At 43.3% G+C, this 19,996-nt stretch overlaps 1 protein-coding gene across 1 annotated transcript; it reads left to right on the top strand.

The window, feature by feature from the left end:
* The first annotated feature begins 717 nt into the window (after positions 1 to 717).
* On the top strand, positions 718 to 19,968 carry oafa (OAF homolog a (Drosophila)). Its single transcript, XM_052077929.1, has 4 exons — positions 718 to 1,285; positions 16,009 to 16,143; positions 16,241 to 16,421; positions 18,284 to 19,968. Exons 1-4 carry the CDS (start codon positions 1,070 to 1,072, stop codon positions 18,556 to 18,558), a joined length of 807 nt encoding a protein of 268 aa, XP_051933889.1. The 5' UTR covers positions 718 to 1,069; the 3' UTR covers positions 18,559 to 19,968.
* Positions 19,969 to 19,996: the final 28 nt, after the last annotated feature.

Here is a 19,996-nt window from a genome sequence, read left to right on the forward strand (position 1 = left end):
TTTGTAGTTTCTGTCTCGAGTTTGGCAAATTATACCGCAATGACCTTATTAAATAATTAACAAAAGGCTCCATTTTTATCTCGTGGATTTCATTTCAAAATGAAACTAATCCAGTGGCTCAACATGAAACGTAAGCACATTATGGTGTATTTTATATCATGGATTAAAATATCATGCTCAAAGAGCACGAGAAAATTATTAATGACATAATCATTTGGAATTTAGAGAGATGGATTATAAGTAAGTCCCACACTGGGGAAATTTACAGCCTCCAGCAGCAAGAATGTAGGTAGAAAGAAGAAAGGAGAAAGAGAAAAAAAAACAACAAACATCTTTCAATTAAATACAATATGAACACAAATGGATAAATCGCAGTACTATTTACAATTATGATATTAGGTCTCATATTTTGGGGGGAATAAAACGTTATTTTGGCTTTCTGTTGTTGTATTTTAATATGAGTCACTATGGTGGTACTCGGAGAGTGTAGTCGAATTTGTTTTAGGGTCGTACTTGATAAAACGTTTGAGAAATACGTGTACCTGTACACAGAATAGGGAGAAAAAGTGTTCAGTCGAGGGGTATTATTAGTTGAGAGTGCAGAAGGAGGATCACATGAGAGGCCTCCTTCTTTAGGGGGATGGGCACAGAAACTGGTGTGTGCGTGCGCGCGTGCGTGTGCGTGGAGGGGCGGTAAGTGTGTGCGCGCGTTTGTGTGTGTGTGGCTTTAAGAGTTTACTACTAACGCCACACTCACACACGGGGTAAAAGTTTGCAGTGTGGAGCTCGGAAGTGACGACGCTGCTGGATTTCACGCGATGAAAAGTTGACTTCTGTGAGCGTAACAATAACGTGCTACCATTGGACCGATGAACCCATGATCTTGGAACCCGAAAGCCTCTCAATGGACACGAATAAAAAGGGGAAGTCGCCGCAAGTGAAGTTGCAGTGATTGAGCGCCGTTTCAAACGCGAACGTTATGTGAGGAGCAGATTTTAGATATGAACGCGCACATTTGTATTGCGCCTCGAATCTTCCTCGCTTTGGGTTCGCTTCTGCGTGTTCGGGGATGTGTGCGAGCGCGATTGATAAGGTTCTGCTGCTGTTCCCGTTGCTTGTCGTTTGCGCCTTGGGACTTGGCTCCGAGCTGAGGGTTCGGGTCCGGCTCACCGACGGGCTGGTGACCGAAGAGGTCCTGGAAGCGGATAGCGAGAAAGACTCCATATCGGTGGAGTTCAAGCAAGGAGACGGCACCCTCATTACCTTTATGGTCGACTTCAAACAGGTGAGATGAACTGATTTCAACTAATTAAATGTATTCTTGAAAGGAAGTATTTATTGGGAATATGAGAAAATTGATATAAAAATATGCAAGAGTATGTACACATAAAGGATAAAAAGCATTGATGATATGTTGATTTTTTTCCCCTTTATTTTTGGATAGAAAAAGGATCAACTCATATTTTGCTACTTAACAAGGGGTAGGACTAGATAAGTTTCTTACTTCTTCCTACTCCTTTGAACATAGAATTGTGATGATGATCTTTTCCTTTTTCCAATCTACGCTTCCCCTCACTTTTGACAATTTGGTGTTGTGTTGTGTTTTATATGTTCAACAAACAAACAAATATTTGCCCTTGGACTAAAAGCTCTGTGAGGGACTTTTCTTTTGAAACATTGATGCCAGTGTTGAGTTGATAAAGTGGGTTTTATTTGAAAAATAAAATACTATTACAGAGGGCAACTCCACAAAGGGGGCACAAAATTTCCCATACAGATGACAAATGCCCATAATTGCTCCCCGTGCGGCCACAAAGACCGCCACTGATAGTGGTCATACTGTACTCCCAATGTGTGCTCAATTTTGCCTCAATTGCTCTAAAGAGAGTTTGACCGTGGCTTTATGCCAGCAGCATTTCTGTTTGGTCCGTGGTGGCTTTCTAATTTAAGGTTGGTGTGTAAAAGATTGAATGACAACTTGGGAAATATGTTAAAACTCAAAACTGACTTAACGGAGAACATACTGGCACACCGCAGTTTTGATTGGAAGAGCTCATCCATCTATCCATCCATCCATCATCTACCGCTTATCCGGGGCCGGGTCGCGGGGGCAACAGCTTTAGCAGGGAAGCCCAGACTTCCCTCTCCCTAGCTACTTCTTCCAGCTCTCCCCGGGGGATCCCGAGTCGTTCCCAGGCAAGCTGGGTGACATAGTCTCTCCAGCGTGTCCTGGGTCTTCCTCGGGGTCTCCTCCCGGTGGGACATGACCGGAACACCTCACCGGGGAGGCGCTCAGGAGGCATCCGAATCAGATGCCCAAGCCACCTCATCTGGCTCCTCTCGATGTGGAGGAGAAGCGGCTCGACTCTGAGCCCCTCCCGGATGACTGAGCTTCTCACCTTATCTCTAAGGGAGAGCCCGGACACCCTGCGGAGAAAACTCATTTCAGCCGCTTGTATCCGGCTCATCTAAAAAGTTTTAATGTCATTTCGACCTCAAAAAGTACTCGTACCGAACAACTAAATACACCCATTACACAACCCCAGCTTAGCAAACAATTAACAACAGGTTATATCCCAGTAGCTTACGATATATTGACAGTGGAAACTTTCATGCCATGGGACCTTTCCATGAAAAACAAAAAAAAATTGACTTAGTTTCTTCCTCGCATGCATTCTAAAAGATGCACTCTGGTCTGGCTTTATCATCCATGATGTCGGGTATCTGGTCCCTGACTGTGTGTTTGATGCCTATGATGCTGAGGCAAGTTAATCTTCCCCAGTCGACATGTCAATTTGTATTAACTTGAGCTTTGAATAGGTACCTCTCCTTTCGAGAGTGGCACATATTCATTCATTCATTCATCTTCCGTACCGCTTGATCCTCACTAGGGTCGCGGGGGGTGCTGGAGCCCATCCCAGCCGTCTCCGGGCAGTAGGCGGGGGACACCCTGAATCGGTTGCCAGCCAATCGCAGGGCACACATAGACAAACAACCATCCACGCTCACACTCACACCTAGGGACAATTTAGAGCGTTCAATCAGCCTGCCATGCATATTTTTGGAATGTGGGAGGAAACTGGAGCACCCGGAGAAAACCCACGCAGGCCCGGGGAGAACATGCAAACTCCACACAGGGAGGCCGGAGCTGGAATCGAACCCGGTACCTCTGCACTGTGAAGCCGACGTGCTAACCACTGGACTACCGGGCCGGAGTGGCACATATTTCACATATAAATGCCACTGATTGATATGTCATGTATGATGCAACAGAAAACCATTTTACATTACATTTTAAAAACATTTTTGGGTGCGTTGCTATCACCCCAGCACAGGAGTGCCGTTTGCCAACTCCCACCCCTTTCTGTCATCCTTTTGAGTGAAAGAGGATTTGCTGTGGCTGTCAATAGTGTATGTTAACTGGCATAGCTCGATGAACATAGATGCATTAGATGTAACCAATAGTTTGTAGACCAATTTAGCGAAATTGTCTAATTTCCTGCTGCACACCTGTGGGTCTCTCATGACACACCGGCTGGGAATCAGTGAATTGGGCAAAGAGAGATTTGCCTCTATTCGTGGGGCAAAGGGCGGCACGGTGAACGAGTGGTTTTTAGCACGTCTGCCTTACAGGTTTGAGGTTTGCGCTCTGGCTTTCCTTTTTAGAGTTTGCACATTCTACCAATATTTGCACAGGTTTTCTCCGGGCTTCTTCCCACATTAGAAAAACATGCATGTTTCATCGAATATTTTACATTTTTCCAACATTGGGATCAACTGCAGTCTTCATGATCAAAGTGATTGTCAACCTTGCAGCTGATTTAGAAATGGAAATGCAGCAGTAATCAATTTCTGTCCTTAAAGGTACAATTGAATCAGTATTGTTTACTCATGTCTTAGACCACAAACCCCTCAAAACAAACTGATGGTTCCAGTATCTTGCATAATGACACGTCGATTTGGTCACAATGGGATCGCACCTCCCAACCTCTGGTTTGGGAGTCGATCACCATCACTCAGCCATGCCGGCCCTTCATATTACAGCTCATATTAAAGCCTGCCAACCTCAAGACCATCAAAAAATAGAAGGCTCAGTGCACCACCCTGGGGTTGTGCATTGTATATTTCGCCAGACTGGAAACCAGGAACACCAAATGAAACTGTGATCGTTTGCATTAAGACTGTCTGAAATGGTGGATTGACAGTGGTCAGTCTTATTAAAATCTGCCGACTACAAGATCGTCAGAAATAGTTACAAGTCAGTTGAAGAGTACCACCCAGGAGACAAACCATTGTATATTTATCCAGACTTTAGACCCACAACACCAAACGCCCATTCATTTTCTGGAGCACTTATTCTCATTTGACTCGAGTCTATCCCAGCTGATTTTGGGCCAGGGGCGGGTTAGAGTCTGGACTGGTGGTAATCGCAGAGACAAACAACTATTCACATTCACACCTATGGTCAATTTCAAATCTTCATTTGACCTGAAGAAGCGCCTTTTGGGGAAGAGGAATAGAGCCGGCGTACCCAGAGAAAATCCACACAAGCACCGTAAGAACATTTCAAGTCCGGATAGAAACGTTCCAGCGGAGATTCAAACCGCGATCTCCTGATTGCACTTGCTAACTCCTCTTTACACCATTTCCCAGTACCAAAACATTACAATTGAAGTTCATTGGTTTCCCTATGTAATCATTGGACTACTGCAGCAGAATGTTTCCAGGGCTGTAAAAATGCCCAAGGCAGGATACCACCCCAATGACCAGCCGACCAATAGACGCACATTACAGACTCCTCATTAACTCCTGACTCCTTTGTTAATGAAGACTCCACAATGGCTTCAGATGTTCAGCTGACCACCAATCTAAGAAGTAATTGCCTATTCTTCTTCCTCAAAATAGAAGTTACATGATTGTACTCCATAGTGCTGATTGCTGAACTCCAGTGTCACTCAAACTGTAACTTTTTTCCAGAGTCCAAATGCTACATACTGTATGTATAATATGTTCCCAATCTGTAAACGTGACTGGTACAAAGGTAGGAACATTTTTAGGGTAGTAGGCCAAGGGTATAATACTTAACTTTTTTTTTCTGTGCGGCAACTACAGCCTGTGACATTCATCTTGGGGTTAGACCACAATGGCCTCTTCTGAGAAGTTGATTGCTTATCCTTAGGCTACAATGTGGCAAAAATACGCCCTAAAAGCCCCAACCCCCTGAAGTTAAGCATAACTGAGTTTCGTTCATCTTCTTCCCTGAGAGAAGTAAAAGACAGCTGCTCCTACTTAGATTTGGGATACCCCCGCCACCCAGACCCCCTCCTTACAGCTCTCACTCCCTTGAATATTCCTAAACCCAGATCCAAGCCCAGCGCTTGTGATCGGAGACCATATTTGGCATTTTTCTCAAAGTACACGAGTCGATCCAGTGTCCCTTTCCCTGAGCAGCGATCAAATTTGGAAAGATGACTCTGTGTTTTACTGTGGAAAATGACCGCTGGGAGACATGTCAATTGGGGAAGCTACAAGTCCAGAGCATGCAGGGAGTGTGTGGTTATGGGTGTGCGGTGCATGTGATTGGTTGCCGCCCCACAGAAGCTGACAAGCCTGGTGAGATGTGAAAAGGGAGAATTTACCAGGATTAAGTGGGCATGTCTGACCTTTTTGATCCAGTGCGTCTGCTTTGCTAACCAAAACGGCTAATTTGCAGTTTAGGAGTGCGGGAGAGGAGGCCATCGCCCCAATAATTGGTGCCCCCCTCCCATTCCCTCTTTCTATTCTCCACAATAAAGGGACATCGTCTGAACTTTTGAGCTGAGAGGCATCGTCGGGGTGTGCAGGCTGGGGGACCCCTTTTTCTTGCGCCCCCACCCCTACACACACGCACGTCTGGTTTTGTTTATTTTAAATAGACCCTCTTAGATGACTGTAGTATTCTGCTGTTTTATCTGCTCCAGTCCAAGGTCAGCCCACCCCCCCCCTTCCATTTTTTTAAACTCACATCTTCCTGTTCTCGTTCCCCTCCATATGTTTTTTATTCAGCTCTGCTTGCACTATCTCCAAGATTTACGGAAAGTTGGATGAACTGTCACTTCCAGCTGCCATGAATCTTCGTAGCGCGTGGGAAGAAAAGTGTTTTAGCAGTGATATTAAACACTTGGCGCATTACGCACAACACTTTGGGCGACAATATGCAAGTTGCATTTCAAGCGGGGAGTTAAAAAGCCAGCTTTTTCACCTTGTTATCAGGATGAAGTTAATTTTGATTGGACTGAATAGTTTCCTCTTTGGCGACATTTCTGAAACACGATATGGGTGTTGCTCGGAAAAAAAACGCTACAAAGCCACGTTTCCACCGTGCGCCACATGCGTTTTATTCACCAGGGTGCAATTTGAAGCAATAAACGCTGATCTCACTTGCTAGTTTTGTAGGCTATTGTATTGCCAGTCAACAGTTTCATTTGTACTGACCTTATTAGACTTTTTTTTTTTTTTTAACAATCTCTAAAGTGGATACTACATTTACATTCGGATTTTCAAAGGCAATGTAACAGTGTGGAATTTTTTTTAACCCGAATAAGATAATAAATTGGTTTACCCCTTTTTCTAACCTGAATTATGGTTCATGTGAACTCGGTCAGGTGACTTCCTTCGAGCGAGGAATTGTCTCGTGTTCTGCGCATGCTCTTTCTCTATCCGCAAGGAATTTTGGTCTTTGTAGTCCAGAAAGTAATTCTATGCGTGACATACTACTTACTACAGTGAAACTCCTCTACAACGAAATCATGTTTGCCGCAAGAAGTGTTTCACAACAGGGGACTTTTCACTGTACCAAATTTTATCTCGGATGTAAACACGAACACACACAAAAAACGTGTACGTGTACTTTTTATTTCTATTCCAATCATGCATAAGTATTAGATGTACATACAGATATACATACACTTATTTGGCACTTCATATAGCCAGCGTAGAAAGAAAAAGGGGAAAGAAATTGCGAAATTTCCAATCAGCATTTACCTACATGAATGTAATGTATTTTATTGATGGTAGAAAGTAACAAGCGGAAATTACGTTTATTTGTGTCAAAGAGTTGGAGGAGTAACTGTCATGTAAACGGGTTATTCAGAATGTTTCCGAAATCTGAATTTCGGCGTCAACCCAAATATTGATTGCATGTCAACAAAGTCATTATGGAAAATGAACTGTTTTTTAATGCTGGTATATAATAGTCTGAAGTGCCGTTTCACATTTGTTTGAGGTTAGTTACTGCACCGAACTGAGCCAAACTTCACAGGTTGCTTCAAGCTGGGCCTTAGACCACAGCAATTTTCTATCATAGGTGAAGTTAAATATTGCAACTGATTGGCCACCCTAATGCAGCTTTTAGGGGCTTTTCCACTGCAAAGGCATGCACACATGTGGAATTGGTGTTGCCGTTGAGCATTGGGTAAACTTTTGGAAGATTGCTGATAAGATCTCTGGCCGCAGCACTTAATCACCCTCTGTTTACGCTAAACTCCCTCATAACTTTATACCAGATGTTTACTGTTCAGCAGAGGCTGATTTCGCCATTTTAACTCCTAATACAGTTGAGTGGTTACAAAGTGAGCTCCCTAAAAATTGAAACTGGTGACTTTTGATATATATATTTTTTTGTTTTAACTTTTATTTTCCTATAGCGCCTGTTTGTTGACCTTAGTGGAAATGGCAGCCTTTTGGAAAATGGCTTTTGTCTTTTGTTAGCAATACAAAAGACTCTTAGGCCAGGGGTTTAGCCACTGGTCACATGACATTCGCACACGTTCAGATGTCAATGATCCATGCCGTTCTAGAACAGCATAAGCATTCGTTTTCAAATAAGCAAGCTGGTCATGGTGGCACTTCTGAGCTGGTCAATGAATAATTAAAAAATTTAGTTAATTTCCTACATTAGCACGTTGCAGCAAAACGTGCTAATTACTTCCCATTACCATTTTCAAATAAAGCAATTTTCGAGAAAGTGATGCACTGATACCTCTATTGTACCAATACTACATGTCTGTACTCGCTGTCGCAAAAATTCTCCAATACTATAACACTTTACCAGCCCCATGTATACCCCCGAGCAGGTGAAGTAGGAGCCATGTCATGTCACCTGTGTGGAGATACCATAAGGTCAACACAGAAGACAACGGTAAACTGCAAATTATGCTCTGCAAAAGTGATGATGAACTCCACTTGGGAGGCGGCCGCACCACGAGCTGTGGCGGCAGGTTGTCTGGCAAGCACGGTATTTCTTAAGCCCCGTCGCTCTTTCTCTGTGCTGATCGGCTCCGACTAAGGCAGCTGTTCTACTGTCAGATGAAGGGAAACCCAGCCAATGGGCGACTCGCTGCGGGACAGCAACTTCAGTGAAGAATCAAGAGAAGAAAGATGCGGCATGATAATGCAGCGCTTCATATTCTAAAATTGTTGTTTTTGAGAGAACCTTATGTCGGATTCAACAAACACATGCAATATTTACACATATTTGAGTAAAAGGTGCAGTCAACCAAGACTGGCACAGATGTGTAAAGGCACTGATGATGTTGACTGTTTTACAATAGGAATTCATATTTCATCACAGCAACAAAAATGAATTGTTTCTCAAGCGTCGGTTAGCTGTCTTTTCGATCCTGATTGTGTTCAAAGCGTTATGGATACGCTCATTTTGCTGCAACAATACATTGGGAATAATGCGTGGTAAAGCACACGATGTGTCTGGGGAAATTACTACCTGCAGGGATTCGATTGGCTCCCTGAATATCTATGACAATCCCATTTTAGGTCTTTGAGTTTTGCCATCTTGTGACTCCCGTTTATTGTATTCCTTTTTTCCACTGTAACTTTCTTGTCTATTTCATTCATTTTTTCCCTCTTGGTGAGAAATGCTGGTGCTTGCAAGCTATGTAGCTTCAGCGTTTTCCCATGCATGACTGTCACTTCACCACAATGTGGCTCTGACTCAATGTTGAAACACCATCGCACTTTGTCACTTGAACAGACTTTTTTTTTTTTTTTTTTAACGAGCAAGTTAAGTGTTGATTCAATCACTACCATGGCGTGAATTCACCTCAATGTTGTTGTTAAAGCCCCGAGTGACTCATTATATTGTGTGAAGTCGTCGTTCATGTGATCAAATCCAGGCTCAACCCGAATTATTACGTTGTCATTTCAAAATTCCATCAAGTCAGAATCTGACCAAATGAAACAAGTGCAGGCCCCGGAGTCGATTGCTCGTTGTTCGCAAGCTGACAGGCTTTTTACATTTGCCTGATCGTTAATGGTGGAAAAAATATATCCATCCATCCATTTTCTAATCTGCTTATACATGTATGAAAGTTCAATTTGACAGAAATTTGCATGTACAGTTCATTAACTTTGAGACCTGGAATTGATTATTTCCACATGTATATTGAATTGTGTTTGACCTTTAAATTTGAAATAGCACAGCCACTTTTGCAGATGCATATTCGCTTAGATTTTATATTTCATTTTGTACGGAGTACAGTTCATTTTTTAATTTATTTTGTGCATGCAAAAACTTTTTTTGTTTTTCTACATTCTTCCTTTCAAATGTTGCTGCTGAAATTGCGAATTTCTCTATTGTGAGAAAAATAATGTTGTTTTTTTTATCTTAAAGTTTCACTGCTGCGTTATAATTCTTTATGTAGAACAATATTTTGCATTCATCTTTTAAAATCCATGTCAAAAGGACCTGGAATCAATTGAGTCATTGTAATGGTTCCTCAGGGACCTTGAAAAATTCTGAGCCATATCTCAATTTAATATGAAAACATAAATCAAACCGCTTCAACCAGCTCCCATCCTCCTTTCACTTAGCTGGTCATGCCTGGTGACTAAAAAGAAAAAAGTGGTGAAAAAGACATCCTTTGGGCAGCCCCCCCCCCCAACCCCCACCCCCCAACGGTCCCGAGTGATGTCTTTATCCTTCATCCTCCTCCCACTGGCTGACCAGATGTTCTTCTGTAATGCTGTGGATAAAGGAGATAAAAGCTTTGGAGAAAGATCAATTTTGGTGTACCTGTTTCAGATCCCCCGTTGACCACAATGTGGCTCCCAACATGCGTTATAATCAGTTGGCAACAACAAAAACCTATACCAATCGTCTCTGTGCAATGCTGAGATTTGCCTTATTTAGGCGTTGGTCTTATTTGTGTGTAACCTGCCTGAGCAGCATGTGGGGGGGTGGGGGGGTACATCATTTAATAAGGCCAGAAAGGCATAAATGTAAGTCAGTGAAAGACATTTGGAATCCATTTAGGAAATGCGTCGTACAATAAAACAGGCTCTCATTGTTGTAACGCTTATCTATTCAAGTGTGTTGCAACAGGATATGAAAGCAGCAGGCCGCAAGTCAGAGGCTGTATGGCACAACAGCCATCTCCCTTGTTTAATCCTTATCTAGCTACTTCATTTCCTTTCCTATGAGCTGTCTCATTTCCTGAATGCAAAGTTTTCCCACCAACCAATCCGCTCGTGAGACAATTGCATTCTGTGTGACAAGATTTTTTTATGTTATTTTTTTATAAATAAAGGTTACTTCCCATTGTTGACAGAACAGAAACCCATAGGGGAGAGCGCCTCTCTTGTTCCGTTTTTTTTTTTTAAAGTCTCATCCACTTCCAGTGTTTTCCAACTGCTTTGCTCTTTGGACAGCCAGGTGTGACCCAGCCCAAATGTGACTGCGCATTCCTGCCGTCAGAGCCTGTGTAATTAGCTTCAAGTCAAGCATTTCTTAGCACGGAGTGACCCCCCCCCCCCCCAACTCCACCTCTTTTGTGTCCCAGACCACCTCCTTTTGTTTCCCGACACAATCTTTAATCCCTGCCTTGCACCTGAGTTCTCGTTTGGGACCGCCCTTGTTGGCAACCAAAGCAACCCCCCCCTCCACCCCCGATCACCAAACATCTCAAAGCCGAGTGTTGTTTTAAAAGGGCAAACTGAGACATTTAGTTGGCACACGGGGGTCTTGGATAAACATTTGATCGTGTCGGCTTTCTACAAACAGAAGCCCGAAGGGGGCAACTGGAAGGCGTTGTGTTCCTGAAGCTTTCAATTGCTTAGTTTGTAGTTTTCAAATCATGTTTCAAGCATTGTTGGAGTTCTGTTTTCCCCGCCACCTAATGAGACATATCAGTCAGTTTTCCAGTATGGTAAAAAATTTCAAAGACCGCATTGAACGAGAGAATAAGGATCTCCCGCATTTGCTTCTTACAATGTGGCCGGTCACCATTGTAAGAAGGCACATTTGATTCAAGGGTCACTAAGGTCGACAAGGAAACGGCGATCTGATGCAAAAGTTGATACTGAAGTGTTCTGGCACAGAAATGAGACAAGCTGTGTCTTTGTTTTTGTTTTTGAATGAATGACTTGCATGGCTTTCCGTCACCTTTTGGTCTCCGCTTGGAACCCTGGCAAACCAGGTGTCAGAAATAGTACCTGGCACGACCTACTTTTGTCACCCGTGATTACAGAGCCATACAGCAGGTCGCGCAAAAGGCTGTCGCAAAAAACTTGACAGATCGGAATCTTTGCTGACGAGTGGCACTGCAGATTTGGATGAAATTGAGAATTTGAACTTCTTTCCGGCCGTCCGCTTGCTTTGGATTTAAGTGAGGCATTCACACGAACACATCCAAAAGATGGACACTCTGGACTGGAGTGGAGCAGTCACATTGAGTCAGACAGATAATGTTTTTGAATTGGTTGGCCTTGGCGGAAGGTCTGTACTCCTACTCAATGCCAGATGTAGAGCATCGGAGTATTGTTGTTGTTGTTTTTTAATGTCGCTTATTGACCACATGATTCAAATAAACATTCCGGGCATGGTCAATTAGCTACAAAGCTGCCCCATTACCCAGATTGAGGCATCAGGACTCCCAAGAGACCATCCATCAGCCTTATCATGATCTAAACTCTGAGCATCGGAGAACTTGATGGTGCTTTGCTCAGCTCCCGGCCCAATGTTTTGATTTAATGCGTGTACGTTTGTATTTTCAATGACCGTCCTTGCTAAAAGGCTGAACTAAAACATTGATAGAGCGCTCAAACATTAATGTTGCATTGAATTATTCGTTTTGACAAGAGTAGGCCGTGCTGGGTTACGATTACAGTGGCTGAGAATATTCCCTGTAAATGGCACCCTTTGAGGCTCTGAATAGGCTTTTTGTGCACCTCTTAAATAATCTTGCCCACCAAAGGTAACCGGCAATGAGAGCAGCACCCGGCCGGCTCTCTCCTGTTTTAAAGGTCTGAGTGTGACCCACTAGTGCGGTTGCATGAATGCCCGCCTGTGTTTGGCTGCGGTCCAGCGATGGTTTGACTACAAAGTCTTGGGTGTGAGGAAGCAACTCTGAGGAATCTCTCATTGTGTCAAATATTTATAGCTGTGCTGACATTTGTAGCGCTCTGCTGGGGAAAAGCCCAAGGCTACACCATTCATTCCTCTTCTTTTTTTCTTTTTTTATCTTTCTCACATCGGTGACAGGTGAATCTATAACATTCATACCTGTTGATGAGATCAAGAAGCGAGATATTTGGGTGGGCGAAGGCATCAATCATATGCGTAAAATAATTTGTCTCGCATACTTGTTGAACTGGCGGCCCAGTCGTCCAGTGGTTAGCACGTCGGCTTCACAGTGCAGAGGTACCGTGTTCGATTCCAGCTCCGGCCTCCATGTGTGGAGTTTGCATGTTCTCCCCGGGCCTGCGTGGGTTTTCTCCGGGTGCTCCGGTTTCCTCCCACATTCCAAAAACGTGTGGCAGGCTGATTGAACACTCTAAATTGTCCCTAGGTGTGAGTGTGAGTGCGAATGGTTGTTCGTCTCTGTGTGCCCTGCGATTGGCTGGCAACCGATTCAGGGTGTCCCTCGCCTACTGCCCGGAGACAGCTGGGATAGGCTCCAGCACCCCCCGCGACCCTAGTGAGGATCAAGCGGCTCGGAAGATGAATGAATGAATGAATACTTGTTGAACTATTTTCATTCTGTTTCTTTGCGCTTGTAATTGTCAAAACATTTAAAGTGACACATGCCACTCAAGAATTGCTGTACCAATAAGTCATTTCCATGTTGCGTTTACACAAACGACACCTATACACGGGCTAACGGCAGCACAGCAATGGCAAATCTGAAGAGACATATCGCAGTACAGGTCATATTATTTGAAGCTGAACATCAATTTTACTGGTCGTAACTTTCGATAATCATTTACAACTAGATTCGGCACCTTTTAATGTTGTTCCCGCCATAGTTTACATGAATGTATTGGTGGCGTATTCTCCCGTTCACGGTTGCACTGCACATCTCATTCTCATCCTACTTCTTCCATGATATTATCTGTGAATAATTTAGTGGCAGCGCTGGTTTTGGCCAGCGTACTCCCATCTCTTCCAAGCAAACAGCTGAAGCTGGCCGCTAGTGTCTTGCTATTTAGGAACAAGATGATGTCATCTTTCGAAGCACGTTTGCTTGCAAAAGCCAAACTGATTATTATCATAACGTGTACTAAACCACTAAGATTGAAAGACATAATTACTATTTTCCTTTTTTTCTCCTTTTTTTTTTAAGAGACTGACTCCCCTTCAGGCAAAACACTCCATTTAAACTTTTATATGCAGTGAGGGAGTGATGTCAGAATGAGGGGTCTGCACCATGCTTGTGGGAAAATTGTCCGTGCTCTAGAAGCAAATTGGCATCTCGAAATTGCTGAAACATAACAGACGAACGACATGGAGACAGTCCATTCGTTCCACCTTGTCAAAAAAAAAAAAATACAATTGACGACAATGTTGCAAATAATTCAAATCGCCTACAAGATCTCTTGAGCCATTCGATTTTGTGATACATTGTTTTGCTGTTTCATGTAGCGTCATTAATCCCAGTCGGAAAAGTTTAAACTGCTCATTTTGAATGTCTCCATTGTGAGTGTCATTCGAAAAAGTTGCCTAACAGCAGCCTATTCTTAAGCCCTTTGGCCAAAATCCAAATCGCGGACCATGAAAGTAGACAATCATTCATGTGGACTCATTGTGACACGGGAGATTGTGTGCAAACTGTAGTCACTTCACTGCAGCAACGTTACAACCACACACAGTTGGTACAGCTACTCTTTCCTCTGTAATTAACCAGAGAGGCCTGAGGCACATCCATGTGGCTGACATGAATGCCTGCCCTTTTCTTTTTTCTTTCTCGGCCATGCACACACAAACTCTTAGTGTAGCCGCATGCGTGTACAATATGGGAGGTCCTGAAACTGTCGTCCTCCTGAATTAGAAGGGAAATGGTGTGTTAAATGTCTGTCTGTCATAGATGTCTATCTGTCTTTTTGGCATCCTATTTGAGCCTGTCATATGTTTTTAAATCCTCTGCTCTTAGTACGCTAGCCCGGCGAACTTTGGGCGAAAGGCGGACTACATCCTGAACTGGTCGCCAGTCAATCACAGGACACCTTTTTTTAATCATTCAATACAGATTTTTTTTTTTTTGTATGCGAGTTAGCCAGAGTACTTTCTTAATCAAAGAGAGTGTCATAAAAATGAAAGCGTTTAACAGACTCCACTTTGCACTTTTTTATTTATTCCCCCCCCAATAGGACATTTCTATTGTGATTGTGTGGAGCAGAATGTTTTCATTTTGACTCGAGCAGTTTAAGGGGAAAATAAAATGCCTCTATCCATATTTTTTTTTTTTAATTTACATTTCCACTGACATTGAAACAGTTCTTGCTCGTTGCATGGAAATTAGATGTCGATTTTTGTATCCCTTGCACACACACGTAGACGAAGCTAAACGAGCATTGCATTTTAACTTCCTGCATTTTCCTTGCCTTTTTGTCACAAAGATGTCTGAAGTTAATGTCGCATGAAGCCCCTAAATCAATATTTGCTCAGCAATCTGCTTCTAAAAGGTCAAATAGTGCCACATGACGATGTTTGCTTTTATCGTGTACCTTTTAGACCCCAAAAATGCTTCGCTGAATGAGGAAAATGCAAAGCAGAGTCGTAAAAACGCTTCTGGGGGGGCTTAGCATTCTTGTTATGCATGCAGGAAGTGGGAGTGCGGCTCATTAGGGTTATCAGGGGGATGTTTATTTGTCCCTCCTGCTTTTGCAAGCTAAAAGCTCCTCCTCTGCAGCCTGTTTGCTTCATATACGTGTGTGAAAAGCGGAGGAGGAGTGTTTCGGGACAGTTTGTCTGTCTGGCGGGGAGAGGGGGAGAAGGGAAACGGAGGGGGGGGGGGGGGTGTCTGATGAATGGGAGGACAGGTCCCTGTCCTAGCTGGAGCTTCCCATCAGCTTTTGCATGCACTCTCACAGAACTCTTTATGGCCTTGGCTTTGGCGCCAAATCTTTCACGTACGTGCCAATGGCAACAAGGTTACTCCCCCCGTGGATTCTCCACTATCCCCATGTCCAGGCTTGCATATTTTTAGTATTTACAGAAGCAAAGACATTCAGACTTGATTTGGACAATTCCTATGCGTTTATCGCTTTTTTTCATCCCTACATCTACTTCCTGGTTCGCAGAGGAGGACCATGAGGATGATGCGTATATACAGTAATTTTTTTTCTCTTGCGTTGCGAGCGCTCAATGCTGGCAAAGAACGCCAACAACAAACAGTAGCTAGTGAGATGTATTTCTTCGAAAAAGGGGGCCTGCTTGCATATTGCCATTTCCAGTTTAAATGTTCACATGAAACTAAAAGTGTTACACATGGTGTATTTAATCAATCCTCCAAAATGAAGGTTTCAGAACTTTCAGCAAGGGATAATTGAATACAAATAGTGAAGTAACTCACGGACAGACAATTATGGCCGTGCTCACAGGCGTATATTCTTTATCCTTTGTGAAAAATACTAATATTACTGCAGTTTACCGAGTCACGTGGTTGTGAAACTCTGTTGAAACCCACAATTCAAAATGGAAAGTCCACATTGGTCATCCCTGGATTCTCTTGGCAGGAATTGAAGATATTCCGATCGCTAATCCTGGGCGAGCTAGAAAGAGGAGAGAACCAATACCAGGCGCTGTGCTTCATCTCCCGTCTCGGCCGCAATGAGATCATCCCCAGCGAGTCCATGGCCCGCCTCAGACAGGTACCACGTGGCACCAAAATAAAAGGCGGCTACATACATTTTGGATGCTGATTTATTGTGTGTGCGTGCTTGCGTGCGCGCATACATATTATCTTAGAAAAACCCGCATGCCATTCGCTTGGCAGAGGAGCGTCGCGGCCTGGAGCAGCTGACCATGAGCGCATCTGTCAATGGGAGCCGGGCCTGGCAGCTGAGCAGCCACATCCACAACATGTGCAAAGAGGCCCGCGAGGCCATCTACACCACCGAGGCCGACGTCAAGCACTGGCTGGACAAAGGTCAGACGTTGCGTTTCTTTTGTTTACCTTTGCGACTTTCCCGTTATCCATGGGATGTCTCCATTAGATTCTGTTCTCGCACTTTTTTTTTAAATGATCACAACACTATCATCTCCAAACACTATCATCTCCACTTCTTATCGCCGAGGCTCTTCTCTCCTCTTAACTCTGACATGACATGACTCCTCGACTTATCTACTTGTTGATGGTGCTTTCACTGATAAAGCGGTGTGTTGTATTTGAGTATGTTTACATTCCTAATAAGCGTCCTTGTTTCCCGTCGGAGGGAGAACGTGCTTATTATTTACCGTTCGAAGGGGCTGAACAATTCGACGAGTTAAAATGGACATCGCAGCGTGGCAGGATGCAATTTTCAAATCCCAAGTCTGCTATTTGGAAATAAGAGTTGATTGCTTAAAACGTGGACTGATTGCGCTCTGCACTTATGACTGACTTATGTTCACAACCCATGAGTTTTGGTAAAGTTGTCGTCATGAATGCTTAAGACTAAAAGTCAGTGTTTAGTAAGTTAACGAACATTCACGTTGAAAAATAAGTCTTTCGCATCAATTTGTGGTTTGTTTGCCTTCTTTTTAGCATAAGCCAACATATAAGACCAAAACATTGTCATACATATTAATTTATTGCCTGTGTTGATGGAAAAAAAACATCAAGAGGACCTCTATTGAAAGGGGGGAGGGAATCACCATTAGATTCTTTTTCAAAATCGCTCGGCCCTAATTTACAAACATGTAAAGACCACATGAAAGCGTTTGCATGTAGATGCTTGCCTCCGTATCGGCACAGTAAAATCCGAATGGCATCAGGGTGAGGAGAAAATGCGCATGAAAGCAGCATTGTTGTCCCTTTACAGCCGCATGATAATGAGGAGACTATTGCAGATGGTCATGGTTATCCACCCTTATCTGTAGAGGCCATCACAGATGCATCTTCTTTGCATGATAAAGCTTCCCCCAAACCCCCGTCTTTGTTGTAGCTACTTTTCGGCTTGCCCAAACATTTTTCTGCTCAAGACCGAAATCAACCACGCTTAATAAAATACATCATGCAATTAGTACATGACTGCACTCAGTTTGACACAATATGATTTAGAAAGAAAAGAATTACCTTTCTAAATGTCATTTCAATTAGACACATTGACAGCAGGGATGCCCAACCTTTTTTTTGACCGAAGATTTTTTTTCAAGCAACCAACCTCCCGCGATCAAGCCGTTACCACAGGTGCACGCATACGCACGCGATGATGAGCAACAGCCATAATGGCCCCAAACGTGAAGGAAATGGAAAAATATAGTTTACACAAGAGTTTGTGAGTTGTTGAAAAGGAAAACACTGCCTACCTGAGTAGAGACCTGACGCGGAGGCACGGGATGCTCTTTCACAGCGTGTTAAGTGCAGAAATTATCGTATGTACCGTTTTAAAATGCTTCTCCCGGTGCTTCGGATTCATATTTTTTGCCAGTGCCATTGGTGAATTGTACATGAACGAACTTTGAATCAGAATAATCATAAAAGATATATCACAAGAGCTCTGATCGCAAGCTGCAATTTCAGACTGCTGACTGCGAATAACTTCCCGTGATGCGGATCGTGTGATGCGATCAACATATTGGGGAAACCTCTGCATTACAGTGTTGACTTTCAATCGTGGTAGCATTTCCAGAGGTTAAAGTGTTGACGATTTCCATCGAAATTATCGGTAAATCGACATACATTTACTGCAGGAAAACATTCTTTAAAAAAAATAATTTGCCATGAATGACTTTCCAGTTTTAAAGACTCTGTTTTCGGTAACCCACTTAAATGGTAATTTGCCCTAACTTGTAATTCATTGTTTGCAGGTGTGGATGGCTCCATGTTTGAGGCGCTGCCCCATACGTCCGAGGTGCCCCAATTCCAGACATGTCACGCCACCAAAGACCTGTGGCAGCCGTGCTTGTGCTCGTACGGCCTGCGCCTAGAATGGTACCCGTGCCTGCTCAAGTACTGCCGGAGCCGCGACACCATGGGCAAGGGCTCCACCTACAAGTGTGGCATCAAGAGCTGCAGCAAGGGCTACCACTTTACGTACTACGTCTCGCAAAAACAGCTATGCCTCTGGGATGAGGAGACCTAGTTAGATATGTCTATTCACAGCAACCCTGGGCCGCATTTTATATGATAATGAGTGAAACTGGATCAGTTGGAGCTGTGGAGAGTTCCAGATGTTCATGCTGGGAAGAGGCCTTTTTTTTTGGAAGGAGGAGGGTGGAAAAAAAATCACTCAGCGCTAGTCATTTTTGCCTTCAATCTTGAGGGGAGACTATTGTCGCCATGGATGACAAACCAGCCAAAAAAGAACAGAACCGAAGGAACATTTGGATGGTGATGTGCCTTCATCGAAGTCTGTGAAAAAAAAAAAACACTTCTCAGCAGTCATGGTCAGGGTTTCCCAAACTGTGGTTTTGGAGTGGATGTTTGGGGTGGGTGGGAGGGGAGGGGGTGGGGTTAATCACACACATGACAAACGATCAAGGTTTGTTGGAATAAGTTAATGTTTGTTATGTTCGTAACCGTTAATTTATCTATAATTTGTGATGCTATGTCGATGCGTTTTTTGGGAGGGGTGGGGGGACCACTTCCCAATGCTGGATTATTTATTTTGCTCGCATATGGACATTCCTGGACTGCTTTTTTTTCTTTTTTTTATCTCAATGATGTCATTTTCCCTCCTCTTCTGCCTCAAAGCAAGGTCTTAATCAACCCAAGATCCTTAAACAACAAGTATTCAAACTCATCCTGGAACGCTTCCGTTTGTGCATCTTTTGTGTTTCCAATCTTTTAATAGGACAGTCTTCGGTTGACCACTTGAACCCATCATCATGGAATTCATGCCTTCGCCTGATTCTAAGTGTGTGGCAAAATGTGCCAAAGTCAAACGAAAGGTTGTCCAACAGAAGGGTGTGTGTAATGTTTCTGTGGGTGAAAAGAGTCTCTATTCAGAAGGACTGTTGGCAATGAACTTTGGCACTCACACGCTCATTAACTGCAATGTGACCTTAGAAGTACCTATACTGCCACCATATGGCCATTTTTAACACGCTCACATTCACTTCCTGTCTAAACGGTGAATCAACTCAAATCTGTGCTCACTAAGAATGTACTGTATTCTTCAAAGAGAACTTGGTAAACGTGTGGGACCAAAACAGACAAACATTTGGCCTGATGACCCTTTTCCCGTGAGCATCTGCCTTAATATTTCTGCCTTTACTATGTGTGTGTAGGTCAGGGGTGGGCAACGTATTGTGAGCACATTTGATAAAGCCCACCATGCAACTTTAAAATAAAATAAAACTAAGCCAGAAACATTTGACACACAACAGTATACTGTACGTCTGTATCATAATTCTAATCCATCCAGTGTAGCTCAAATTGTAAAATGTATTTTTCCTAGTGAAAGAGCTTTTTATAGAACATGGATATGCGATATGAGGATGAAATGAAGCAGTTAGCTAGTGTGCCATTAAAGAATTGCGTTTTACAAGGACTGTGTCAAAGATTTTCTTTGTCCTGCA

This window comes from Hippocampus zosterae, chromosome 10 (genome assembly GCF_025434085.1).
Source record: "Hippocampus zosterae strain Florida chromosome 10, ASM2543408v3, whole genome shotgun sequence".
Lineage (NCBI taxonomy): Eukaryota > Metazoa > Chordata > Actinopteri > Syngnathiformes > Syngnathidae > Hippocampus > Hippocampus zosterae.

Excerpts from the sequence above, each read along its gene's own strand:
- oafa (XM_052077929.1), top strand. The coding sequence starts at position 1,070 with ATGTGTGCGAGCGCGATTGATAAGGTTCTGCTGCTGTTCCCGTTGCTT. Across the intron at positions 1,286-16,008 it reads TTATGGTCGACTTCAAACAG|GAATTGAAGATATTCCGATC; the intron begins GTGAGATGAACT and ends TTCTCTTGGCAG. Across the intron at positions 16,422-18,283 it reads CAAGCACTGGCTGGACAAAG|GTGTGGATGGCTCCATGTTT; the intron begins GTCAGACGTTGC and ends CATTGTTTGCAG.